This window comes from Lithobates pipiens, unplaced genomic scaffold, assembly GCF_037356315.1.
Source record: "Lithobates pipiens isolate NorthernLeopardFrog02 unplaced genomic scaffold, aLitPip1_a1.2 Scaffold_28, whole genome shotgun sequence".
NCBI classification, from domain to species: domain Eukaryota; kingdom Metazoa; phylum Chordata; class Amphibia; order Anura; family Ranidae; genus Lithobates; species Lithobates pipiens.
The window spans coordinates 139,474,248-139,501,981 of NW_027507789.1; the positions used below are offsets into that span (position 1 = coordinate 139,474,248).

Genomic DNA, 27,734 nt, shown 5'->3' on the forward strand with positions numbered 1-27,734 from the left:
CTTCAAATTTTCCCGAAGGAACTCCGCCGGACCCGGTCCCCTTCGAAAACTCCGCTCGTGTGTATGCTACTCCGACGGACTAAAACCGACGCTAGGGCAGCTATTGGCTACTGGCTATGAACTTCCTTATTCGAGTCAGGTCGTACGTCATCACGTTCGAATCCGTCGGAGTTTAGTGTGATCGTGTGTGGCCAAGTCCGTTCGGCCGAAAAGTCTGTCAGAACTCCGTCGGAACTCCGGCGGAACTCCTTTGGAAGTCTGTCGGACATAAGTCCTCTCGTGTGTACGGGGCATTAGGGTTTAGATCTAATTTTATTTTCTGTTTTGTTCCAAGTCCAAAAAGAAGCCTGATAAATAAAACATTTTTATTGATAAATAAGGTCTTCCGATTATTCTACAACATGTTGCTGCTTAGTGATTCTTGCACAATATGCTTTTATTGGGTGTAAGTAAGAGTGCGTTTGTAAGGATGAATGTATTAAAATAATTTATTTAGTATTGTATTTAGTTTTGTTTTTTATTTATGTTCCCATTGGACACATAGGATATAATCTGGCTGAAGAATTTGTATTCACAGCAAATGCATTGTAAGGTAGTCATCATCCAACTGTAGTTCTACTTCCAGTGATATCAGTGTATTACAAATAGGCAGATCCTTTCAGCGTTCATCCAGGGTCATGGTGCTAAGGGACGTCATGGCTCTGCAAAATGAGCAGATGATTGAAAAATGAATAAGGACTAATACAGATATACAGTATGTCTGTCTGTGTAGTGTCTATCAGGAAAATATACTATAAAGTTAGCGAGAGGTTTCAGTGGTAGGAAACTTTACAATACTAATGATCTATTTACACCTATGCAGCTGCAGCCATGCGTAAATGTTTTTTGTGTGTTTAGGTGCAATGCATGTAAGGCAGCACCTAAAGCACCCATCATTTCAATAGACTGACCGATGCATGACAATCACACAAAAGCAGCGTAGACACTTTTTTTAAAATCACATTACACACTACAGTGCAGAGCAATAAATTAGCATGTATTGCAGTGCAATTTAGTGCATGTGTGTTGGCTGGTGCCATTAAGAGTGAATGACACTGCACTGTACCTGCCGAAACAAGCGGGTGCAATATTGCATATATTTCCACGCCATACACACTATACAACTTTTGTTGTCTGATTTTCTTTAGATTTACTAAAACCATGTAGTGCAAGGGCCTGCCTGACTGCATTCAAATTGAAACTCTTCAGGTTTGACCTCATATTATATGGTTTTGGTAAATCTGAAGGAAAAAAATCTACAAAAAAATGTATTGTGTGTATCCAGCTTTAGGGTGGATAGATTATACTGTAAAACATTATTATGTAACATATAAATGGAAATTGGAAAGGCTTTATTTTAAATTGTTATTAGAATATTGACGAGGGAGGAACCAGGGAAGACAAAATCTAACAAGAATAAATTCCATTTTATATTACCTTGACTGTGGAGTTGATTTACTAAAACTGGAGAGTGGAAAATCTGCTGCAGCTGTGCATAAAAAACAATTAGCTTCCAGGTTTGTTTTGTCAAAGCTTAACCACTTCCCGAAAGATGGCTACAGGGCAGGCTCACATTGGCAGGAGGGTGTCTATGGAGGTCCTGGGAAGCACGATCACGGGAGGACCTCCACTCGCACTGGCACAGATCTGTGATCCCTGGGGCTTTTGGACACAGCTGATCCCAGATCGGGGTAAAGAACCAATCACAGAACTCTTTACCATGTGTCCAGCTGCAGTGGCGGTTGGTGTTCATTATTTTGGGGGGCATCAAACAAACCCACGGGAGACGGATGGCCGCGATCAGTGGCCTTACCTTAGGAGGCCGATGCTGCTCCTAGCTTGCCGAGGGAAGAGCTGGGGCTGTTGCTTCGCCTCCCGGCCAAACAGACCTTGTTTCTAAGACTCCCTGGCCAATCGGGTCTCAGGACCCACTTCCTGATTGGCCAGGAGGAGAAGCAGGAAGACAATAGTGAATATTCATTTGTTATTGTCACACAACTGGGGGGGGCTCAGGGCGCAGTGCTCTGCTCCCCGAGCCCACCTTTTTTTAAAGCCAATTAGAGCCTGAAGGAGAAAAATGACTTACTGTATATATCATTTTTTTTAATAGAAACTAAGAAAAAGTTTTTTAGTTTTTTTCCAAAACCTTTGGTCTTTTTCCCTTTGTTTAGTAAAAAATAAAAAACACAGTGGAGATTAAATACCACCCAAAAAAAAGACTATCTGTCTCACAAAAAAATGCTAAAAATTTTGTTTGGGTACAGTGTTGCATGACCGAGCGATTGCCATTCAAAGTGTGACCAGCAATTAGCCCTGGTCAGTTGTCGCCTGCTAAACCCCTATGGCAGTGATGGCGAACCTTGGCACCCCAGATGTTTTGGAACTACATTTCCCATGATGCTCATGCACTCTGCAGTGTAGCTGAGCATCATGGGAAATGTAGTTCCAAAACATCTGGGGTGCCAAGGTTTGCCATCACTGCCCTATGGGGTAACCCTACACTTTCTCACCTCCATACTGACCCGGACCCTCAGGTATGGGCACATTATGGAGCTAAGACTCTCAGGGGTATAGTGCCCTCATTTTACTTCCAAATGTCTCAGGGGTTTCGTTTGCTGTGCTGGATGTTGTACTTCCATTTGCGCCATACTTTAAGGTCTCAGTTCCCACAGTCGCCCTCCCTCCAAGCTGATCCCATTGAGGAACTATTGGCCCCTGGTGATTTAGATAAGCCTCCCTCAACCCTTTATAATGCTCTCCTTTGTGTTATCTCACCTAAGATAGAAAAACTGTGGGAGCACGAGAAGGGGGATATCTCCTCTCTGGACAGGGGGATTGGGTGGACTGTTTGGAGCAGGGCCTGAGGCTTGTTGTTTCCTTCAAGGATACATGAAGTCAAGTTAAGTTCCTTCACTGGGTGTACTATACTCCTTCTAGGCTCCATAGAATGTTCCCAGATCTGGACCCCCTCTGTCCCCATTGTAGACATCAACCGGGATCCTATTTACATATGTTTTGGGAGTGCCCTTCGTGAAGTATTCGGCTGCTATTTAAAAAAATAAACCTTAGATTGCAGTTGAATCTCTCACCAGCTCCATCCAAAGATCTACTGGGGATTCAAGATGACGATCAATGGTCTCACCATCACTGTACTATACTCCTAATATCTTAGTTATCTCTCGTACACTGCCCAGAGCCAGCACTGACAGGCCGCTTAACCCTCCGTGCCACACAGAGTCAAGAGGAGAGAGAGAAAGCTGGATCTGCTCCTCCTCCTCCCCTTCCGTCCTCCTGTGTGTGCCCACAGCTCCACCCATACTCCGATCGGATTGGAGTGTGGGTGGGAACAGCATGGAGAATGAATTAGGAGGATATTCAAACTGCATTAATCCTTCTTCCTTCCTGGGGTGAGTGAGTTCAACATCCATTCATTCAACCCCCACCCCTTCTCTCTCCTGCCTCTAAATCAGTGCAATAATGTAAGGGGACTTCAGATTTAATACTCTGATATAAAGGGGGCTTTGGTGAGCAGAGACACCAGAGTCCACAACATCCCCCCTTACATCAGAGCACCCCCTTAAATAAGGTTTCCCAGAGCACCCCTTCCATCAGAGTTCCTCTTTACATTAGAGTCCACAGAGTTCCCCCTTACAGTGAATTTTTGCAGACTCTAAAGTGTAAGGGGGGCTCTGCAGACTGTGATGTAAGGAGGGCTCTGGGGACTCTAATCTAAGGGTGAACTCTGCAGACTCTGATGTAAGGGGGCCTCTGCAGATTGTGAAGTAAAGAGGGTTCTGCGGACTCTGATGTATGGATGGCTCTTCAGACTCTGATGTAAGGGGGCCTCTGCAGACTGTGATGTAAAGCGGGCCCTGCGGACTCTGATGTACAAAGGGCTCTTTGGACTATGATGTAAGGGGGTGGTTCTGTGGACTGTGAATGTGCCCACTGGACAAGTGGTTAATTGAACAAGCTGAAGTTAGATGTTGATTGTCTACCATGCACAGCTGCACCAGATTTTATACTCTCCACTTTTAGTAACTAAAACCCTGTATTTTTATAGACAATTCCTCTAGATGCATGTTTATATTACTAATATTTTAAGGCTCCGTTCACAGTAGTGTGATTTCAGATGTGCCTTGAGTCGCACAGAATCACTTGACAATGCAAATCACATTGTTTGCAAAAGTGCCTGTTCACATCAATGCAACTCAACACAGTGCGATTTTGGAAAAGGCTCCTGTACTACTTGTGTGTGATTCCAGCATTATTTTGGCCCCATAGAATATGCAAACCAAATCCAAGTTGCACTACATAATCACACTGAAAATCCAATCAAAATTACAGAAGTGTGAACCTAGCTCAATAAAGGTTAATAAAAATCCAGCAAGTTCTGATGACTCAGGAATATGCCATTATACTGTCTTCCTGTCTATTAACCAGCATGCTAACAGATAGAAGTACTATTCTCTATCTATTCCCATTTTCTCACCGTTTTTGCTTTTTGTGTCTTTTGACAGATACGCTTATTGTGCTAATGACGAATACTATAAAGAGAAATCCCACGACAGCAGCCAGCCCAACCGTTGCCTGGAAAATGACATCAGGCAAACCATATGTTGTGGAATCTGGAAACAAAGCATTTGAACAAATGATAAAGTGAATTAGATGACACAATATTATTACCACCTGCAATAAAAAAGGGTTTTATTGTAAAGATGAATCTGGAAAAAATATATGGCCAGTGCTTTTGAATGTGATATGCAGTGTTAATTTTGACATCAAATTTCAATTTAGTTTTGGTTATAGTCTTTTGACTAAAGTGCAATTTTAGTTTTAGTTGTATTTTACTCATCTGAATTGTTTTAGTTTCAGTCATATTTTAGTAGACAAAAATCGAATGGGTTTAGATAAATTGTAACGCATTATTTAATCAAATTGAAGATGAACTCCAGCTAACACCTTTTAAGCAGTTAAAACCATTTTCTTCCCATTTGGAACAAAGTTTTCACAATTAAATACAAAGTTGATCATTGTAAGCACCACTGTTAGTGGTAAATGGTTTGCCTCAATCCTCTAACCTACACTTTTGTTGACCAGCTTGGTCTGTTGAAAAATTACAAATAATTAACCAGGTGAAAATAAAAAAGAGAAAAAGCCAAAAAGACATAAACTAATGCAGGCCGCACATCTAAGCATTGATAAGCTGCAATATAATAACACTTTGTTGTTGGGTTTCATATGGATTAGCTACAATGAAAATAACTGACTACAACCGCGTTATAGCCAAAAGACGGCTACACCGTGGTTGTCCAGTTCTGGGAGGGCATTCATAAGGGGTGAATTTTATTTTTTTTAATTTTTTTTTAATTATTGGACTTGAGACATTTTTGTTTAGACAATAAAAAGCACTAGGGGGTAGAAAGATGGATGAGATTGGGGTGGAAAGTTGCTGTTTGAGCAGAAAATGCATAACGGGGGTTCAATCTGCCTCCACTCTGCCAAGAAGAAGCTCCTGTAATTTTTTGGGGGATAGGCGTTTTTCTACAGGAGATAGAACGCTCAGGGGCCTTTGAAATTAATGGAATTTGGGTTGTTGAGCATTTTAGAGCTACATTGTTCCTATCTCTGTTTGTAGACTACAGAACATCACTCCCTTAGGTTATGGAGATGATGAACGGGGAAGGTGTTCGGTAGTTCTGAATAAAAACATCTTGCTCTAGAGTGACATCGCTGCTCCTCCATATATTTTATACAAGACAGAAGAGTTTTATTTTGCAAAATCACCAGGTAAAAATAAAAGAAAAAAAGCTTATAAAAGAAAAAAAACATGAATACAGTCACCATATCTAAAGACTGGTAAGCTGGAATATATTACATTTATGCTCTTGGGTTTAGATACACCTAAAGGATAATTGTTACTGCTTGAGTGTCTCAAGTATCAATGAGAAAGAAAAAGAAGTCCCAGTAGTTGCACATCACATAAACCCTCTTGCAAAGAGATTATCTGACGAATGATCCTCCACCAGTATTTTTTTTGCATGCTAATCTCATATCGAAAATTAAGATTTTACTAAAGTGATGAAAATTTACATACAACAAAATAAAAATTTGCTGATGTAATCTGTTGAAGTGTATTTGTATTGTAGTTTCAAATGACAACTGTACTGATTAAACAAAAACCGTACAATCTGGTATCATACGAGAATTTTTTTTGTGCTTATCTCATCAATATCGGATGAACTGATGCGATCAGCTCTTGAAAGCTGTGTACTAATGATCAGATTATCGTACGATCACTTAGAAAGTGATTTTTTTATTATACGATTTTCTGAACATGTGTACGGCCCATAAGCCCCGTGGGCAGGGTGAAACATGTCTAGGGCATGGCCTGGACAGAGTCTAGGTTGAGGTTACTTCCATTCTTTACATGAGGATTTTGTGTGATGTGTGGCTCCTGGGACTTTTCTTTCTTCCTTATTGACTTCTGCGGAGCTGAGACAAGCTCTTTCCCTGCCTTCAGTCCCAGCAGTTTTCAGCATATAAGGACCTACTAGAGCCCTAAAAGGCACCCTTGCCTAAATGCCAGGCAAACTTTAGACTACCGTATTTGCCGGCGTATAAGACGACCCGGCATATAAGACGACCCCCTAAAAACCTGCACAGTTAAAATGTTTTGCCCGTACTCACCGTTTAAGACGACCCCCGATTCCGAGGCTTCCGACGCTTCATATCCCTCTTCTTCTTCGTTCTTGCTGGAGCCATTTCCTTCTTCCTTCTGGTGCTGGAGCCAATCACGGCGAGCAATGTATTCTATTAATGAATACAAAGCCTGCTGGGATTGGCGGAGGCTGTTACATCATCAGCCCGCGCCTCACTCTCAAAGCCAATCGGAGCAGGCTACTGTGTGTAGCCTGCTCGGATTGGCAGAGATTGCTGCTCCAATCCGAGCAGGCTCTGTATTCATTTGAATACATCGCTCACTGAGATTGGTTCAGTGGTATATACTGTATGTAGCCGAAGCTACATACAGTATTACCGGACAGCCAGAAGGCATCCCAGCAGCGGACCCGGCGTATAAGACGACCCCTCCTTTTTGCTCAGTTTTTTTAAGTGTAAAAGGTCGTCTTATACGCCGGCAAATACGGTAACTATATCTCTGGCTAAATGCAGTCAGTGTTTATGCAGTTTATTATGCCTTCATTGAATATCACCTATAATTATGAACATTTAAATTTGGTTGAAGAACTTCCATAATTCTTTTTAATGATATAAAATATAAATAGCACAAACCATTTTTATCATCTTCGTCACTTTCGCTGCTTGAGATTAGCATGTTTCTTGTCACTTCCAATGATCCGTCATGTACTTCTGGTTTGATTCCTAAAAGCTCACACATTAATGGATAAACATTAACACTTTCAAAAGGTTCCACCAATAGCCCTTGTTTGAATGAAGGGCCCACCGCTCGGAATATGGTCTTCATGTCCATGACCTCATTATCAAAGCCGTGTTCACCTTTATTGAACTGGAACTTAGCAAGCTAGGAGATAGAAGGGAATGTCCAGTTAGGATATTGATGAAGGTAATCAGATTTCTCATGAACCAATATTGCTTGACTGATCTTTAAATTTACATAGCATGGATTACTGAACATATTGACCAACAGTATTAGTTCAGGTGTTCAGAGATGTTTAATATATACATGTGGCGCCGGCTCCTGAAGAGCATGCGCTATGTTTTTGTCAATTTAAATGTTCCTAAGACCATAGTTGGGTTTTAGGGTTAATTGTAGTAAATTATGGTCTCAGTATCAGTTTGGCTGGACTGTATTGTGTTCTGTTTGGCCATAGGTGTGGGTGTCACCTTTGGCAGGCATTGGAACGCAGTCCGGTTGGATGCATTGGGTGCCAATCACTCGCGGAACCAATCAGTGGGTGCGTGTTCTCGCTATGTATTCTGGGAGAGGGTACTTAAGGGACTGGGGTCACGTGATTCGAGGTTCCGGTTCAGAGGATTCTTTCTGACTATCTGGTCCTGGTCCTCCTGACAAGCCCCCAGAGGCCCTCATGGCCTGGGGTGCGGATCCATCCATTTCCAAGTCTCGAGGCTGGCTAGCCCAAGGCAGAGTAACTGGGAGGGTTCCAAGGTGGTCCGGTGGAGAGGCCCAGCAACTGAAAACACAATCAGGGGAGGACTCTTCAGAAGAGGGCCACGCACAAGGCTGTCTGCTCGGCAAGAGCCTGGAAGCTAAGCTGGAAAGGACACCAGGTGAATCCACATTCATACGGTATCACCGGACTGGCTGCAAGATACTGGTACCCAGGGCAGGACTTGGGGTGGTGGGGGCCCCTGGGCTTGAGTCACTTTCGGGCCCTACCTTCTATACATTACCATATTTATCGGCGTATAGCAGGCGCCGGCGTAGAACACGCACCCCAAGTTTAGGAGGGAATTTTAAGGAAAAAAACTTTTAGGAGGGAATTTAAAGGAAAAAAACTTATATTTAAATGCCCATCAATGCAGCCTAATCAGTGTCCATCTGCAGCCTTGCCCATCCATCTGCAGCCTTGTCCAGTGTCAATGCAGCCTTGTCAGTGTAGCCTTGCCCCAGTGTCATTTACAGCCTTGTCATTGCAGTCTTGAAATTTAAAAATGGCGCCACCAAGTTACAGAGTCCTGTGTATCTTGGCGGCTCTCAGGTCCTCTCGGCGGTGTAACGACATATTTAGCGACCCATCACAGTTTGCTATGGAAGTGGCGTTTCGTCGCCGCCATCTTGCTACACCCCACACTCGTCCACAGTAAGGATACACTAAGAAGGGGTAAAGCAGACATGTTGTTACACCCACCGGAGATTCGCATTTTACACGTATTTATTACAGTAAAGTCAGTTTATATAGTGAAACACAGGACTTACAACTCCGTCAGACTACTTAGATCTTGAATTTTAAAAGCAGCGGCAAGCCTGCTCATCTCACAGGTTTTCTAATCTGACAGAAGTTTGTTGCTTTTAAAATTCAACATCTAAGCAGTCAAACAGAGTTGTAAGTACTGTATTTCACTGTAGAAACTCACTTTACTGCTATAAATACGTCTAAAATGCAAAACAACATGTCTGCTTTCTCCCTTCTTAGTGTATCCTTACTGTGGACGAGTGTGGGGTGTAGCAAGATGGCGGCGACAGAACATCACTTCTGTAGCAAACTGTGATGGGTTGCCGAATATGTAGTTACAGCGGCTCCCGGGTCCTTTCGCAGTCCCGAGCGGAGCCAAGAGTACTCAGCTCGGCTCACAGTCACGCCCAGTCCCTGTGTTATGTCCATCATAGGGTGGGACTGGGTGTGACTGTGAGCGGAGCGGAGCCAAGTACACTCAGCTATGTATCTCAGCGGGGGGCCGCGGGGACCCCTATTGGGTGGGGCCCATGGGCTTGAGCCCAGTCAAGCCCAATGGTAAGTCCGGCCCTGCTGGTACCGTATGAGAGTTCTCTAATTTCACCCTTCAGTTACAACCAAGTCTGTGGCAGAGACTTTTCATTCTAAAGTTCTACGACCAAGTCTGTGGCAGAGACTTTGCTTTATCTTAATCACCTGTCGGTTGCTAAATTCACCAAAAGGGGATTTATCCGATAGTTGTAATATCCAGTTGCGAATGGCTATTACCTGGATTGCATAGCGAGAGACATTCAAGTTTCAGCAGTTCCAAGAGTACCTGAGCTTTCCTACCCATACCCTCTATTCTCTACTGAAAGACTGTGTTCTGTTAAACGTTTTGCAAATAAAAATCCCTAAAGTGGATCCAGTGTCAGTCTCTGTAGTTCGTTGGGCCATCTACCTCAGGAAACCCCTAGACTCACACAAGGTCAAGAAGGTAACGGTAAGCCCCAAAAAAAAAAAACAGCCACTCCTTCGGGGGTCAGTGATACATACAGAAAGGAAAAGATATGACAAGACTGGTCTTCATTTGGCAATCAAAGTGACACCAAATGCTATTACTTTCTTGCAGCAGTAATGTAATCATATGGGGCTCAATATTATTGACCTTTCCTAAACTGCTACAAGAGTTGGAGCTTTCTATCAGTCTTCTGAAACATCCAAAAACCTATCTTTCCTACTCAGCCCCTCTACTGTCCCTCTCTGATAACTCTAAAGCCCCATACACACTATCAGATTTTCTGCTGATTTTTGTCTTAAGATTTACCAAAACCATGTAGTGCAAGGGCCTGCCTGATTGCATACAAGTTGAAACTCCTAAGGTTTGACCTCATATTATATGGTTTTGGTAATCTGAAGGAAAAAATCAGCAGAAAATCTGATAGTGTGTATGGGGCTTAAGAAAGACAGCTGGTAACTCACAGTCACCAGCTCTCAGCTACTCATGGAGAACTGAGTACCAAGCGATCAGCGGTGTTTGATTGCTCGGTTCTCAGTCTAGGAACCAGCGTGGGACCAATGCTGCATCCACCAAGGTAAGTATGATTAAAAAACAAGTTGATGTAGTTGAAGCTTATACCGAGAGGAACACTCTTACTTTGTCTTCATGTGATAGCACTGCCCCCTGAGCAGCCAATTGCCAACCTCCATAGTTTCCATTTATTACAATTATTTATATAGCAGCAACAATTTGCGCAGTGCATTATATACATTTTGTAAACTTACATCAGTCCTTGGCCCTGTCTAAGGACACTATCCATCATTTACATACAAGGGCCAATTTAGACAGGGCCAATTACCCTACATGCATGTTTTTGGAGTATGGGAGGAAAACCACACACAGGCACAGGGAAAACGTGCTAATTCCATGGCAGTAGTGTTGTGGTTTGGATTCATGTACAGCAGCCAAATAGAAGGATTGAAAACACAGGGAAAGGGAGTATTAGCTACTGCTATTTGTGACATGCAAGTTATGCTCCCACAGTGTCCACCAAAACAAAAAGATCCATTTGAAATTGACCTTTTTTTTAAACTGAGTAGAAGAATACAAAAGTGGAGGTAACTACTGAATTTCTTAACCTACAAGATCAAAATGACAGCTGAATGTGTTTTATGATTAAATTTTTGACATACAATGGGTATGGCATAATTTTCTAGTAGTTCTGTAGATCTTCATCTAGAAGTGTACACTGTTCAAATTTGCAGATTTTTCTGATCCACACAACATACTCTTTATGTGACAGATGTGACATTCTATGGCAGTACCAAGAAAACTGCAGGAACTTACCCCATGAATGACGTAACCAGGGTCACCGTATAAGACTAATGGACTGATTCTCTCATGTTTTGAGTAATGCAGCCTTTCTGGCAATTCTTCCTTTTTATAGACATGTAGTTTAGGGTGTCCATCTTTCAGAGCTTGATATACTTTTTCTAGATTTCCTTCTTTAGGGACCAGAAGTCCAGATGGTCCATAATCCACCAAGTGGAATTGAAGGTCAGAAAATGTGAAGTTTGGAATTGTTCTAAGCACAATTTCATCTGTGCCTTTCTGAACGGTAGTCATCCCATGGTCTGCGATAATAATAATATTGAGATTAGATTCCAGGTCATAGTGCTGTACCCGACGTCGTATGTAACCAACCATGCGATCCACTTGACTGACTATGTCTTTACGTTCCTGAGTTTCTGGTCCATACTTGTGTCCCGTAACATCTGGTTCTCCAAAATACAGAGCCACAAAGTCCAGATCATCTTCAGTGAACCACTTCATCACCGTTTCTACATTTTCTTCCCACTCTGTCTCATTGCTATAGTTGTGACCGCTACGCTCCACTTTTTTCACATTTACAGTTTCACCTCTGTAGGTTGCATTGCCACCCGGAAAAAAGAGTGATCCAGTTTTCAGTCCCTGTCAATGCAACATCACAAATTAGTGTTATATACATGCAAAGTTATAATGTCCAAATACAAAATAAATAAAACATTTACAATTGACTCTCATTTTCCAAATGAAATAAGTAGTGAACTAATGTATAATACGAAGAGAAAAATTGTAAATTAAATGAACTTTTGGAGGGACAATCCTATTTAAATAATACTCTCTTAGATTTCATTGATCCTCCAAGCACAAATATTTCTAATTTTGATAGTTTCCTTCAAAACATTGTTTTTATTCCCAGTGACATTTGACATGTCCCCCCATGTTGTTCTCAAAGCCTTCCTAGCCTCCCCTGTTCTTGTGCATCCTTTTCCTCAGGGAATTGTGTTATCAGGCACAGCTTCCATTAAAGTGGAAGTAAACCCATCGATTTAAACAGTTTCAAAAAACGGCATGCCAGGAATGCTAACTGCACATTGGCTGTGCTCTCAACCAAACTGTCAAACCACCCAATGGCTGGTGTCATAGCGGATCACATGTGCAGCACCGTGGCAGCTGAAGATTAAACAGAGGCAAAGATTTCAGCTTCCGTGGATGAAAACGATAGGGGAGTTTACTTCCACTTTAAAGCACACCTCTTTACCAATACACACTTAAATGTATCTTTTTCTTTTTATCAAAACAGTGTAAATTCCTGAATTTGACTAATCAGCCTCTTGTAGTCCTCTGTAAAGCAGAACTGGGACTGGAGGAGGGAGAAGCAGCACAAGGAGCCAATCTGTTGTGCTGCAATGCAAGGAGCATACTACTAGGGAGTAGGGATGAGCTGAACATCCCTCGGTTCAGTACGCATCCAAAACATGTGAACGGACCAAAAGTTTGCACAAGCATTTGAACACCATTAAAGTCTATGGGACTCAAACATGAGAAATCAAAAGTGCGAATTTTAAAGGCTAATATGAAAGTTATTGTCCTAAAAATGGTTTGGTGACCCAGGTCCTTTCCCAGGGGACATGAATGAATGCAAAAGAAAGTTTTAAAAAACATTTTTTCGGGAGCAGTGATTTTAATGATGCTTAAAGTGAAAAAAAAAGTGAACTATTCCTTTGAATATTGTACCTAGGGGGTGTCTATAGTATGCCTATAAAGTGGCGTGTGTTTCCCGTGTTTAGAACAATCTCTGCACAAAATGTAATGTAATTTAAAATTGCTTGCGGCTGTAATGTAATGTCAGGGCCCAGCAATATGGATGAAAACTATTGAGAAAAATGGCATGGGTAACCCCCCAGCCCATTACCAGGCCCTTTGGGTCTTGTATGAATATTAAAGGAAACCCTGCACCCAAATTTAAAAATGAAAAGGTGTGGGGCCCCCAGGCCCTATATACTTTGAACAGCAGTATACAGGCGCACCAAACAAGACAGGGACTGTAGGTTTGTTCTTAAGTTGAATCTGTTTGTAATTTGGGACAGGTACATTTTTAAGTGTAGCTCCAGCCAAAAAATCTACTTTTAAGCTTTTGGATAACATAGGGAAGGGTTATTATAACTATCAACATCATGTAACATTTGTTTTGAATGAATGAATGAAGTATTTGTATAGCGCACAACGCAAACTGAATCGCCTCAAGGTGCTGCCTGTACTCCTGTTCAGAAGATTTCACCTCACGTTCTGTCCCAATGACAATTGGATTTTGAAAATTTGGGGATTTTAGGGAATAAAGGATTGGTGATAAAGCATAATATGGGACACTTTTTTTTCCCTTCCTGGGGGTATATTTCCTCTCACTTATTGTTGTACCCCTCCGATTGTAAGTAGGAGTCATTTGTAAGTCAGATGTTTGAACGTAGGGGACCACCTGTATGTACTATACGGCCTGCCCTATATACTCTGCAGAAATTTTGTCCTTAGGTGTTGGTTGTACCAGAACACTGTCAGCCCTCACAGTTACTCTTGGTGGACGCTGGAACGGGCCCTGCTGTGAAATATTATATCAAGAATTTTAATTACATCCCCCTGTTGAACAGGGGCAGAAAAACTGGGCCTTTGGTGGTGGTGGTGTCACAACACTGTAAGCCCTCACAGTCACTCTTGGTGGGTGCTGGAACGGGTCCTGCTGTGAAATATTATATCAAGAATTATAATTACATGCCCTTGTTGAACAGGGGCAGAAAAATTGGGCCTTTGGTGGTGGTGGTGCCACAACACTAGGCCCTCACAGTTACTCTTGGTGGGCGCTGGAACAGGCCCAGCTGTGAAATATTATATCAATAATTGTAATTACATGCCCCTGTTGAACAGGGTCAGAAAAATTGGGCCTTTGGTGGTGGTGTGGTGGTGTTGCCACAACACTGTAAGCCCTCACAGTTACTCTTGGTGGGCGCAGGAATGAGCCCTGCTGCAAAATATTACAGCAACAATTGTAATTACATGCCCCTGTAAAACAGGGGCAGAAAAATTGGGCTTTAGGCACTGGTGCTGGTGCCCAGAATCAAAAATGTTCTGAAGCTATCAACATGAACATTGAGGAGGAATAGGATAGTCAATCAGCATAACAGGATAGTCACTCAGCATCAGCATAGGCAGTCTTCAAGGGATCTCACATTCATAAAAAAATGAATCGGTTACATCAGCATCAGGTGCTTGGTAGCTGGTGATCCAAAACGGATTAATTTTTATGGAGATGAGCCGATCAACCGAGTCTATGGACAGGCGCACTCTGTGATCGGTTACAAAGCCTCCAGCAGCACTGAATGTGCATTCAGATAGAACGCTGGATGAAGGACAGGCCAGTAGCTCAATTGCATATTGTGCAAGTTCTGGCCAGAGATCCAACCTCGAGACCCAGTAACCCAGTGGATTTTCGGTTAGAAAGGTCTCCGAGTCTGATGTTGCCCCAAGGTCTTCCTGCACCATGTAAATCAGATGCTGGGGATGGTTGCTGGAACCAATCAGACCTTGGGGCTGCAGACCAAAAAATTGTCTGAACGCATCAGTCAGGTGGCCACCTAGCCTCAGTAACCCATTGTCTAGGAGATTGCAACCTCCCGGGCTCTGGAAACGCATTGCACAAACCTGTCTGCAAGGCCTCCCGAAGATGTTTCATTCTCTGCTCCCTCTGCGAAGGCTAGATAAGTTCTACAACCTTACCCTTGTAGCGTGGATCAAGAAGGGTTGCCAGCCAGTACTGATCCCTGGATATTCATGTATGTCTGCACATTCATTGTATACAAATAAGCATATTGTATTTTTGTGACATCTTATTGTTGTGTAACCAGGTTGTACCTCTGCTCTTTAACCCATTTTTTCCTGGCTTGAGTTATATACGTGATTCACTGAAGTTTTGTGGCCCCAAGAAAGTCTGTAGGTACTCCTTGGATTTGGGGCCTCTCTATGTGGTTAATTTGTGAAAAGTCTCATACATGTGGTATCCCCAAACTCGGGAGAAATAGTAGAATGTGTTTTGAGGCATAATTCTAAGTATGCTGGTTGTTAGAAATATCTTTTAATATTTTCCTGCTTTGCAAGAACACAGGATCAATGCCTACCCTATTGACAGAACAGCAATCTGCCTTATTTATATAGGAAGATCGCCTTTCTGCCTGTGCATTAAACAATTGGAGGATGCCGGTGGACATCAAATCTGCGGTACCTGCCACTGGCCTCCTGCTGTGTGTGATCATGATTCGATGCACAGCTGCCACCCTGTAGCATTACAAACGGTTAAAGTCTCTTCAGAGACTAAATCTAGTGTAACCGAGCCATTAGATCTGCTTTTTACATAGGGGTCTGGGAAAGATGTTTCCAACTGAAGATGATTCTTTGGGAATAGAGGACACATTTTTGTGTGAATTTTTGTAGTGGTGTGTGTAAAGGATTCTCTGATTATACCCAGACTTTATTACACCTTCACTTTCCCTATATTTCTTACCCAAGACTGCTATATATGAACTTTTGCATGAGAGTTTGCACATTGTTTTATGATTATTTATTCCATTTGTTATATATTTTGAAGCTGTATGAATATTTCATATTATTTAGCAAATGGTACTGAAGTTATTTTTGAAGATTAGTTGATGTAATTTTTATGTGGCACTAAGCACTTTTTTCTGAAGCCCTTTTTGCACATTGGCTTTAGGCATGTTTAGTGCTGTATAATGTTTTATTCTTGGTTAGAAGTAGTGCTGTGATCATACTGTGATTAATGCAGACTTGTGCAGACTTAAGTGGGGTATACTCTATAAGAATATAGGCCAAACGATCATGCGATTTTCCTCCATGTTTCACAGCTGGCGGAACTGAGGAAGGAAATAATGTATGAAAAAGGCGCCTTTTTTTTGCCTTTTTCTTTTTATCATGCGCAGTCTTTCGTTTCTAATTTTTCTCGTCTGAAAATCATATGAAAACAATACACATTAAACAAAAATCATTTGTTTGGTTCCCGTACGAGAAAAAGTTTGGACTTTGTCCCTTCTGAAATTTTCCTGTCGAAAGTTGTGTACACATTATCAGAAAGTCGTACGATTGTTCCTCGGACGAAAATGTTTGCCCGATTTTCTTATAGTGTGTATGGGGCTTTATTAGAATCTAACAGAACCTTGATCAGGCATAAGCTCTGGCATCAATAAAAAAAAAAAAAAAAAAAAAGACTACTAACGAGGCCGGGTGTGAGATACTCTTGCTGCAGTGACTAAAAATTTCCTTTAGATGGCGGTGAATGGCAAGATCCAAAAATTCTAACTTTCAAACACTCTTGAGAAGAAGGGAGAGATCTATGAGACAGATCATTCCATTATTCTTTTTTGCATATATCTTTGTAACATTATAAAACCTCATTTAAAAAATGAAAGTAACACCAGATGCAACATTTTCCAAAACAACTGATTACACATGCTAAAAACTGTAAATATAGTGGAATGTAGCACAGACACTTATCAAGTTAGAGTTACACATAGCTCCCAACTGCCCCTGATTTTGAGGGTCTGTCCCTGATTTGGAACAATGTCCCTCTGTCCCTCCTCCTCCCTCATTTGTTCCTCATTTTATTCTGATCTATATAGTTGTATATAAAATGCACTTTTTATCTTTCAAAAAGTGTTTCCCAGTGCTAAATCTTTCATCCAATTTGCTGCATTTGTAAATTTCAAAAGCCAATATAAAGGAATAGTAATGGTAAAAATAAGCACTAGTGGGTTTAACTAATATTTGTTTTGTATAATTCTATTTTAAGGGGTGTGGCTAGGGCTGTGTCCTATGCCTACATACTTTTGCTAATAGGGTGTACCTTATTCCCATCTCAAAAAGTTGGGCGGTATGGAGTTACAAACAATTTTGCTTACAGGAAGTAAATAGCTTTTTCAGCTTCTACACCACCAGTAACCAAATGCCCTTCATGGTGCTCACAAGTCATGCTGTACCTGCAGATATCGCATCCAAAAAGACATAAATGGTGATACTGCCACATAATATAACAGTATGCATCTGGCTATTTATATACAGTATGGATAAGCCAGGTCTTCACAATACTGTCAATTTTAGTTAGCACCTAAATAAATATTAATGTACATGTGCCATGCAAAAACTTGTGACTTGTATACCTGTCTCTGAGCTGTAATCCATATAGGGAGGGTTCCATTGTCCCACCATTCAGAAATGCCCTGTGTTGGAAGATAGGTTACCTTTTGTCCAGTGGTAGCATTGAAAAACATGTTATGGATAACACCATGATTCTCAATATATTGCCCTGTAATGAAAAAGAGAAAAATATAATTTTTGTTTGTTCTTTTGAAAGGCCAGTTATTTGCAGTTATTCTAATCTTCATTTTCTTTTTATTATACCGACAACTGGAATACCTGGCAGAGTCAAATGTCTCCAAAGAGACTTATCAACAATAAGGTAAATAAATGATCCTTGGATTCATTAGATAAATTCAACTCAAATGGCCAGCTATACATTGTATACCATGCAGTTCTCCTGCAAGCTCTTATCTGCTGTATCTTCTCAAATAAACTTTTCATGTATATTGAATAAACCAAAAGTCTTATATTAAAACAGAGATAAATATTGGAATGTATTTACAAAGGATTCAATGTGACATTCAACAAACATTCAATGTGTAATCAGGGCCCATTCACGCATCTTCGTTCCTGTGTCATGTGTTGACATACTGAAGAAAGACGAATGGATCTTAAAATAGAGGTTGGGTTTATTCATGAATAGGGATAGGGCATACATTCTAATTACAAGAGAGAGGACAAAGATCAGGTGGTAGGAAGATGGAAGATGAGATCTTCCCCTAAGATCACACATTCATTATCTCTGAATCTTTCATACAATAACTTCTTGTTTAGTCTTGTAGCAATCCCATCAGGTGGGTCCCAGCAAATCACATCCATGCCTGTGGAATTACCAAAGATTCTTCTAACAGGGCATGTAAAGCTCATCATTGTCCTTTGCCCCAGGTTTGTGGCCTATGGTCTCAGAAGATGGTAAAAACAGGCTAAGAAAGAGCTTCTAGCCAGCTTGCCACACCAGTAGATGCAAGGCCGTAGATAAGGGGGGTTATGGGGTTAAAACCCCCAATTCCTCCATCTGTGGCAGCTAGGCTATTGTATAATAAAGGTGAGTTCCCGGCCTGTTAGTTTATTGTGCGGGCAGGCCGGTATAGTGCAGTGTGATGTCAATCGGAGAAACTGAGACAACTTAAGCTACCCATTGGCTGAGGAGGCAGCATGGGGCGGTGCAGACTTGCGTTCCAATTCCAGGTTGACTTCGCTTCGGCCAGCGTGACTTCCGAATGGATGACATCACACTTGGGCGCCAGCATTCCGATACAGGCTGCATGGTGTCCCTGGTATTGTTCCAACGGGATTTCTACTTCACCGAAGCAGGTCCCCACACCATCGGGTTTACCACCACCTGCACCTGCCATGGTTGTGCATCACCATCTGCACACCTGGCATTGGGTTCATCACCACGTGCATTTGGCATGGCTTTCTTCCAGGAAACCGCAGCTCAAGTATATCTTATGGCGAACCACAGGGCTCAGTAAGTAAGCACTGCATATTAGAGGTTGAAGGGGTGGGGGGGGGGGGTCAGCCTGTCAGTGCTCAGACCATACGCCACACACTGCATCAAATTGGTCTGCATGGCTGTTGTCCCAGAAGGAAGCCTCTTCTAAATATTATGCACAAGAAAACCTGCAAACAGTTTGCTGAAGAAAAGCAGACTAAGGACATGGATTACTTGAACCATGTCCTGTGGTCTGATGAGACCAAGATAAACTTATTTGGTTCAGATGATGTCATGCATGTGTGGTGGCAACCAAGTGAGGAGTACAAAGAAGTGTGTCTTGCCTACAGTCAATCATCGTGGTGGGAATGTCATGGTCTGGGGCTGCATAAGTGCTGCCAGCACTGGGGAGCTACAGTTCATTGAGGGAACCATGAATGCCAACATGTATTGTGACATACTGAATACCCCCCCATTCACACCTGAGACCTTGTAACACTAATGAGTCACAGGATACTGGGAGGGAAAATGGCTAATTGGGCCCAATTTGGACATTTTCACTTTGGAGTGTACTCACTTTTGTTGCCAGCGGTTTAGACATTAACCTCCCTGGCGGTTTTCCCGAGTGTGGCTCGGGGTTAAATTTCAGTACCATTAGCAGTAGCCCCGAGCCACACTTGGGATTACATTGCAAGATCCTGGTACACATGGCCGATGCTGGGCGGGTGCACCGTGTGCATCGCACCCAGGCGCCGAAGAGAGGGAGCGTTGAAGTGCCTGAGTGCTCCCCTCCCTGCTCCTCTCCTTATGTGTGTAAATAAAATACCTCCGAACTCTCTGAGCTTTGGAGCAGGGGGGACAGTTTATGGCCGAATTTAGGGAGGTGCGCTGTGCCTCCCCCCAGGCAATACCTACCAGGATGAAGATTGTGCCTGGGCAGTGTTGCTAAACGTCAATGAGAAGGAGCTGTCAGGTTAGGTTTGATCAGGTCGTGGCGGGGTGAATGGGCTGGCTGGCTACACCTGCGTGTGTTGATTTCCCCTGAAGTCAAGCCAGCACACTCTCCCTTTCTGCAGAGACGGGACAGGAGAAGAGAGAGATATTGATTTGCTCCTGCTTCTCCCACCCCTCTCCTCTGTGTCTTCCCCGTCCACACTCCAATCCCCGGATAGTACTGTGCCCGAGAAAGGGGTGTAGGTGGGAAATTTGAAGCAATGGTGGAGAGTCACATGAGCGCATGATTGCCACATCCACTGTCAGAGCCTGCAGAGACCAGCCTGGGGTAAGTGAGTTCTACAATACTACTGGGCTCTCCCCAGGGAGTTAGCGTATGGGAGGGGGTGCAAGGCTGCAATCTCATGCTGTCTCTGGAGGACTTATGGCAGCCCACTATGCTGGGACTTGCAGTGCCCTCTGTGGGGGACTGAAGAATGCCATCCTACTATGCTGGGAATTGTAGTGCCCTCTGTGGAGGACTGAAGAATGCCATCCTACTATGCTGGGAATTGTAGTGCCCTCTGTGGGGGACTGAAGAATGCCATCCTACTATGCTGGGACTTGTAGTGCCCTCTGTGTGGGGCTGAAGAATGCCATCCTACTATGCTGGGAATTGTAGTGCCCTCTGTGGGGGACTGAAGAATGCCATCCTACTATGCTGGGACTTGTAGTGCCCTAGACTACAGGGTACTGAGGAATCTTCAGTCCCCCACAGAGGGCACTACAAGTCCCAGCATAGTAGGGTGGCATTCTTCAGTCCCCCACAGAGGGCACTACAAGTCTCAGCACGCCAAGCGTGGGGGATAAGGAGGCAAGGGTTTGTGCTGGGTGGGATAAGGAGGCAAGGGTTTGTGCTGGGGGGGGGATAAGGAGGCATGAGTTTGGCAAGGGTTTGTCTTGGGGGGAGAAGGAGGCAAGTGGCCACCCGGGAGATTCAAATCTAAGCTCAGTGCCAGTAGGAGATTGTCACCACTCTGCGTGATCTAGGGGCACTGGCAGACTTCATTTGGTGGGCACTGGTAGGCTTCATTTGGTGGGCACTAGTAGGCTTCATTCGGTGGGCACTGATAGGCTTCATTTGGTGGGCACTGGTAGGCTGCAATTGGTGGGCACTAGTAGGCTGCAATTGGTGGGCACTGATGAGCTGCAATTGATGGGCACTGGTAGGCTGCATTTGATGTAAACTGATAAGGCTTCAATTGGTGGGTACTGGTAGGCTGCAATTGGTGGGCACTGGTAGGCTGCATTTGAGGCATTGATCTCTTGTATCAAGGCTGCAATTGGTGGGTATTGGTAGGCTTCATTTGGTGGTCACTGGCAGTTTTCATTTGGTATGCATTGGTAGGCTTCATTTGGTGGGCAATGGTAGGCTTCATTTGGTGGGCATTGGTAGGCTTCATTTGGTGGGCACTGGTAGGCTTCATTTGGTGGGCACTGGTAGGCAGCATTTGATGGGCACTGGTAGGCTGCAATTGGTGGGCACTGGTAGGCTGCAATTGGGGGGCACTGAAGAGCTACAATTGGTGGGCACTGATGAGCTGCAATTTATGGGCACTGGTAGGCTGTATTTGATGGGAACAGATAAGGCTGCAATTGGTGGGTACTGGCAGGCTGCATTTGGTGGGCACTGGTAGGCTGCATTTGAGGCATTGATCTCTTGTATCATGTCTGCAGTCTCTGGCCATGTCTTGTATCATGTCTGCAGCCTCTGACCATGTCTTGTATCGTGTCTGCAGTCTCTGACCATGTCTTGTATCATGTCTGCAGTCTCTGACCATGTTTTGTATCATGACTGCAGTCTCTGACCATCTTCTGTACTATGTCTGCAGTATGTCTGGGGGCTCTTTCTAACAGAAGCCCTCTGCATCCGTTAGAGAGACCCCCCTCCAGGTCCCATTAGAGTACTCTCTTCCTGTATTTTGTTTATTTTTAAGAGATCATAGGAGGATCCCAGGGTATTGAAGACTCCTTAGGGGAGCACCTCTGTGTTTGATTAGTTGCCATAGACCCTAGAATCAGCCCTGCTGGTACAGGTTACTTACTTTGTCCCCAGGATCCTGCGTTGTCCCCCTCGCTGTGTCTAGGGGCTCTGTCCTCCTCCCGATGCCTCTGTGTGCCAGGCTCCATTCCCTGCAAGCATTGCGATCAGGGGTCAAGTCCTGGGGAAAAAGTGTGGGAACTCCAACCCAAGGTCCACTCCCCCCTCCAAAAAAAATATATATATATATATGATACGCTCATATGCACGAACACTTCAAAAGTGGTATTTTTCAGCCAATTTTCGTATTGTGTGTATGAAGCTTGACTGTTAGTACAAAAAAAAAACAATCCTCAATAAACATAAATAACGTAAGTCTCGGAATAATCAGCATTCATTCAATTGTGCTTCCATGCAAATGTGAACATCATGTTCTGATCTTTATTGGGGAATTTTATTTTGTATATAGAGTGTTTATGTGGTGAGTTTACACTTTTCATTGAACAGAGTTTGGATAACACAGGGTTAAATGGAAAGGTCATAAATGAACTGCACATTATCTGGACAGAATGCTTGGGGAGATAGTGATGTGTTCCTGCTTAGTGAGATGTATGTTAGCTTTGGGGGCTGCAAACTCTGCAGTACTCCAACACACATTCACTGCTATTCCAACCCTTCACATATTTCCACATAAACTTCCCTCCTGGCATTAAACTTTGTCAGGTATTGTGCTCAGCTTACCACCCCAAACTGATGTCCCTCCCTCAGCTCCCCTCTCTCCCTGCATGTCCTGTGAGCAGAATAGCTGTGCTCCTCCTCTGGGTTCTCTCATCATATGGCACTGAAGATAGAGGAGGGGGAAATCAGCGGGACACACTGAGCAAGTATGCAGGAGACTGGGGGGGGGAGATGGGGGAGATGAGGAGACAGAAAATCAGGAGGGGCCGGCGGGGAGGAGCGCATCACGAGAGATCTGACTAAATACAATCTCTGAGCAGCAGGGACCTGATCTACCCGTCAGCTAGCTGTGATTGACAGGTAGATCGAAGAGGAAGCTGTCATGGGGTCTCCTACTGACAATGCCTGAATGGTCAGTCCCCCCCTGGTGTGCACTTACTATTACGAGCTGTGCCGGCGACTGCTGGTGTAGCTCCTGCCACACAGCTTGCATACTTCAAAGTCTTGCAGGACGCGGCTGCTAACGGGAACTGAGTTCCTGTTGTGGAAAAAGTACAGGAACTCCGTTCCCATGCGTTCCCGCAGGACTTGAGCCCTGATTGCGATGCACGGGCGCAGCCTGGCTGCAAATTTAAAAAATAGAAAATTCATAACACATACAGTACACTGTAATCTTACAGATTACATTACTGTATGAAATCATTTCACATCCCTTTTGTCCCTAATGGTTTGTCCAATGCCCTGCATGCAGTTTTATATTATAAATACTGTTCTTTCAGCCTGGAAACTTGAGATTGTCCATAGCAACTAAAAACTGGTTTTAGAGCAGCTAGAAAACAGCAATAGTAAATTAGAACACTTGCAGAATTGGGTGATAGTGAATCGTGGGGAAATTTATTTTATTATATTATTATTATTTGTTATAATTTATTTATAGTTATTTATTGTATTATAACTTATGATTTTGTGTTTCAAACTTTATCATACCTGGGATGTCTAGACAAATTTAAGTGTGTTATTGCTAAGAATTACAGGCCTACAATATAAAACGCCATATTTCTGTGCAAAACAATTGTACTGCTTTGAGACTCAAAAATCGGACATAATCATACCACCAGCGAGGACAGCAAATTTACACTGTTATACAAGCTGTACATTCCCTGCTTGTAGCAAAGTGTAATTTCTTCAGCGTTGTCACATGAAAAAATTTAATAAAATATTTACAAAAATGTGAGGGGTGTATTCACTTTTGTGAGATACTGTACATTTGTGTCAATAGTTATTACAGTGGTGACTTGCACAGTTACAGTGGTGTTAGATATATTCACATATAAGATGTGTATGGAGCGAGAAATTGGAGGTTGTGGTCTCTTGAGGGCCATGTTGGAGTTCAAAAGCCCCAGATCTTGTTGAAACCCGTAGGTGATCCTCTAATAGTGTAGGTGTTGGTATAAGGGTAGAATGGAATTACTGTATTTATCGGCGTATAACACGCACTTTTTCCCCCTTAAAATCGGGGAAAAGTCGTGGGTGCCCACTGTCTGTGAGGCTAAAATACTGAGCGCCGCCGAAAAAGACCTGGGCGGGACTGCGAGCCGAGCCAAGCCGAATACACAGTAAAGTCGGCTCGGTCTTTTTTGGCAGCGATCGCTCCAGAAACAGCAGGGAGGCAGGACTACGAGCGGAGCCGAGCAGACGGCTCGGTCTTTTTCGGCGGAGCTCGGTCTTTTTCGGAGGCGCTCGCTCGGTCTGTCTCGGCGGCGGGATATTTAAACATGGGCAAGGCTGCAAACGGCGCTGGGCGAGCTGGAAATGACACTGGCAAGCTGCAAATGACACTCTGCAAGGCTGCAAACAGCGGTGGGCAAGCTGAAAATGACACTGATCATTCTGCAATTATGGACAAGGCTGCAGATGCACACTGATAAGGCTGCATTGACGGGCATTTAAATGTAAGTTTTTTTTCCCTTAAACTTCCCTCCTAAAACTTTTTTCCTTAAAATGCCCTCCTAAACTTGGGGTGCGTGTTATACGCCGGTGTGTGTTATACCCCGATAAATACGGTAATTATTTTTTTCCACTTGGACAAAATTGGAGGAAGGTTTTTTTTCCAGGTGAATAAAATGATCTTTTTGGCACAAAGGTATGGCCTCTTAATAGTTTTTTGGTGTGTGTTTATGGGAAGATCCTCCACCAGCCCTAGGAGACATGACACTGCAACCTCTCCCAGATACTCTAGTTGGAGTTCAGGAATGAGCCCTGCTGCAAAGCATTGCATCAAAAATTGTAATTACACGCCCCTGTTAAACAGGGGCTGAAAAATTGGGCTGGTGGCATCACCCAGAACCAAAAATGTTCTTCCAAGATATCAGCGGGATCATTGAGGAGGAAGAGGATAGTCAGTCAACAAAACAGGACAGTCACTCAGCATCAGTTTAGGCAGTCTTGAAGGCATGTGGCATTTCTAAAAAAATTATTTGGTTACATCAGCTTCAGGTGCTTGGTAGCTGGTTGTGATCCAAGACTGATTCATCTTTATGAAGGTCAGTCGATCAACTGAGTCGGTGGACAGGCGCACCCTGTGATCGGTTACAAAGCCACCAGCAGCACTGAAGGTGCGTTCCCAAAAGAACGCTGGATGCAGGACAGGCCAGTAGCTCAATTGCATACTGTGCAAGCTCTGGCCAGTGATCCATCCTCAAGACCCAGTAAGCCAGATGATTTTCGTTGGGAAAGGTGTCCAAGTCTGACCTTGCCCCTAGGTATTCCTGCACCATGTAAATCAGACGCTGGCGATGGTTGCTGGAACCGATCATACCTTGAGGCTGCGGACTAAAAAATGTCTGAACGCATCGGTCAAGCGGCCGCTTGACCGCTCCTTCTCTGACTGGCCGAAGCCTCAGCAACACATTGTCCAGGACCAGGAGTTTGGAACCTCCCATTCTCTGGGAACGTGTTGCACAGACCTTTCTGCAAGGCCTCCCGGAGATGTCTCATCCTCTGCTCCCTCTGCGACTGTAAGATAAGGTCTGCAACCTTGCCCTTGTCCCATGGATCAATGAGAGTGGCCAGCCAGTATCACTCTCCTTGATCCAAAGAATACGAGGATCCTTCCACAGGCTTTGCAGGATCAGGGAGGCCATGCAGCGTAGGTTAGCTGAGGCATTCCATCCGAAGTCTTCTGGGTCACTAAGGGCAACATGATTCGCAGCCACATCCCTAGTTTCTTGGGACTGTAAATCATCCCTAAAAGACCGCTGCTGCTGATGCTGAGTGCCAGGCTCCACCTCCATGCTGACACAATCCTCCTCCTCCTCCTCCTCCCTGTCCTCTTCCTGTGTGATGGGTGGGACAGCAGGAACACTGTCTCACTGTCTGGATAAAGGGGGCCTTGAGAGGCAAGGAAGTCCTCCTTTTCCTGCCTCTGTTCTGCCTCATGTGCCCTGTCCATTATTCCACACAGCGTATGCTCCAACAGGTGGACAAGAGGTACAGTGTCACTGATGCATGCACTGTCACTGCTCACCATCCTCGTGGCCTCCTCAAACGGTGACAGAAAAAACCGAGCTCCCCTGACCCTGTCCTGGTGCCCTAGTTGCACAGGTACTCATCGATGGCCCTCTGCTGCATGAGCAGCTGCATCTGCTGCGCATGACCAACGTTGAGTTCCACCTGGTGGGCATGTCACATATAAGGCGGTTCTTGGGCAGGTTCAACTCCTTTTGGTGCTCAGCCAGCCGAGCACTGGCATTAAATGATCGGCAGAAATGCACACAGACTTTACTGGCCTGTGTCAGGACATCCTGTAAGCCCGGGTACCTGCCCAAGAACCGCTGCACCACCAGGTTAAAGACGTGAGCCACACAGGGCACATGGGTCAGTTGTCCCTGTCAGAGGGCGGAGAGGAGGTTGGTGCCATTGTCGTAAATTAACATCCTGGCTTAAGCTGACGTGGCGTCAACCATCTCTTGGCCTGCCCCTGCAGAGCTGACAAAATATCTGCCCCAAAGTGGCTCCTGTCCCCCAAACAAACCAGTGCAAGCACGGCATGGCATATTTTTGGCTGCGTACTTGTGTAGCCCCTTGAACGCCTACGGAGCACCACTGGTTCCGAGGACAGAGCACTGGAAGAGGCCATGGAGGAAGAAGAAGAGGAGGGGGTGGAGGAGAGAAGTGTTTCACAACCAGTAGTAGCATTTTGGAAACGTGGTGGCGGAACAACCTCCAACACTACTGCACCTTGTCCTGCATCCTTCACAGCTGCCAGAAGAGTGACCCAATGGGCCATGAAAGATAGGTAACGTCCCTGTCCATGCCTGCTGGACCATGAGTCAGCGGTAATATGCACCTTACTGCTGACCGCCCTGTCCAGCGAGGCATGGACATTGCCTTCCACATGCCAGTAGAGAGCCGGAATCGCCTTCCGTGAGAAAAGTGGCGTTTGGGGACCTGCCACTGAGGAATCGCACATTGCACAAACTCACGGAAGGGGGCCGAGTCTACCAACTGAAAAGGCAGCAGTTGAAGTGCTAGCAATCTAGCCAAGCTAGCATTTAACCGCTGGGCATGTGGATGGCTGGGAGTGAACTTCTTTTGATGGTCCAGTAGCTGGGGCAGGGAAATTTGCCTGCTACAATCGGATGTGGGTGTACTGCTAGCAGAGTGCCCGCAAGTACTTGGCTGGGACACACCTAATTCTACACCTTCATTCCTCTCAGTGCAGGTTTCAGAGAGGACTGAAGGTCTAGTGGGGTTGGAGATCCCAGCTGATGAGGAGCAAGGAGAGGTCCGCTTTGTTCTTTGGTGTGTGTCTTTAAGATACGCTTGCCAACGAGCTGCATGGCAGGTCAACATATATCTGGTCAAGGATGTGGTGCCCAAGTGGCTGATGTTTTGGCCACGTGAGATACCCTTGAGACATATGTTGCAAATAGCAGCAGTGCGATCTGATGCACTCGTCTCAAAAAAGGCCCACACGAAAGAACTTTTGGAATAACGTGCAGAGGCAGTGCCCTGCACAGGCGGAGCTCTGCGGTGTGATCCAGTCGGTGTGCTGCCCCTAAGCTGGCCCCCGGAGGGCATCCTGCCTCATTGGAGATGTGCCTCCTCCTCCTCCTCTCTCCTATCGGGCCATGTGAAGTCAGTGACCTCATCATCCCCTCCCTCTTCATCACTGGAGCAAACCTGGCCGTATGCTGCAGCTGGTGGAACATG

At 44.3% G+C, this 27,734-nt stretch overlaps 1 protein-coding gene across 1 annotated transcript in view; it reads right to left on the reverse strand.

Moving 5' to 3' along the window:
• Positions 1 to 351: 351 nt before the first annotated feature.
• Positions 352 to 27,734, reverse strand: part of ENPP7 (ectonucleotide pyrophosphatase/phosphodiesterase 7) — a 37,955-nt gene continuing 10,572 nt past the window's right edge. Inside the window, exons 2-6 of the mRNA XM_077459615.1 lie at positions 17,454 to 17,599; positions 11,263 to 11,886; positions 7,333 to 7,582; positions 4,532 to 4,667; positions 352 to 701 (exon numbers count right to left, since the gene is read on the reverse strand). Coding sequence (XP_077315741.1) covers positions 659 to 701; positions 4,532 to 4,667; positions 7,333 to 7,582; positions 11,263 to 11,886; positions 17,454 to 17,599 — 1,199 coding nt within the window. The 3' untranslated portion in view covers positions 352 to 658. The remainder of the gene's footprint in view (positions 702 to 4,531; positions 4,668 to 7,332; positions 7,583 to 11,262; positions 11,887 to 17,453; positions 17,600 to 27,734) is intronic.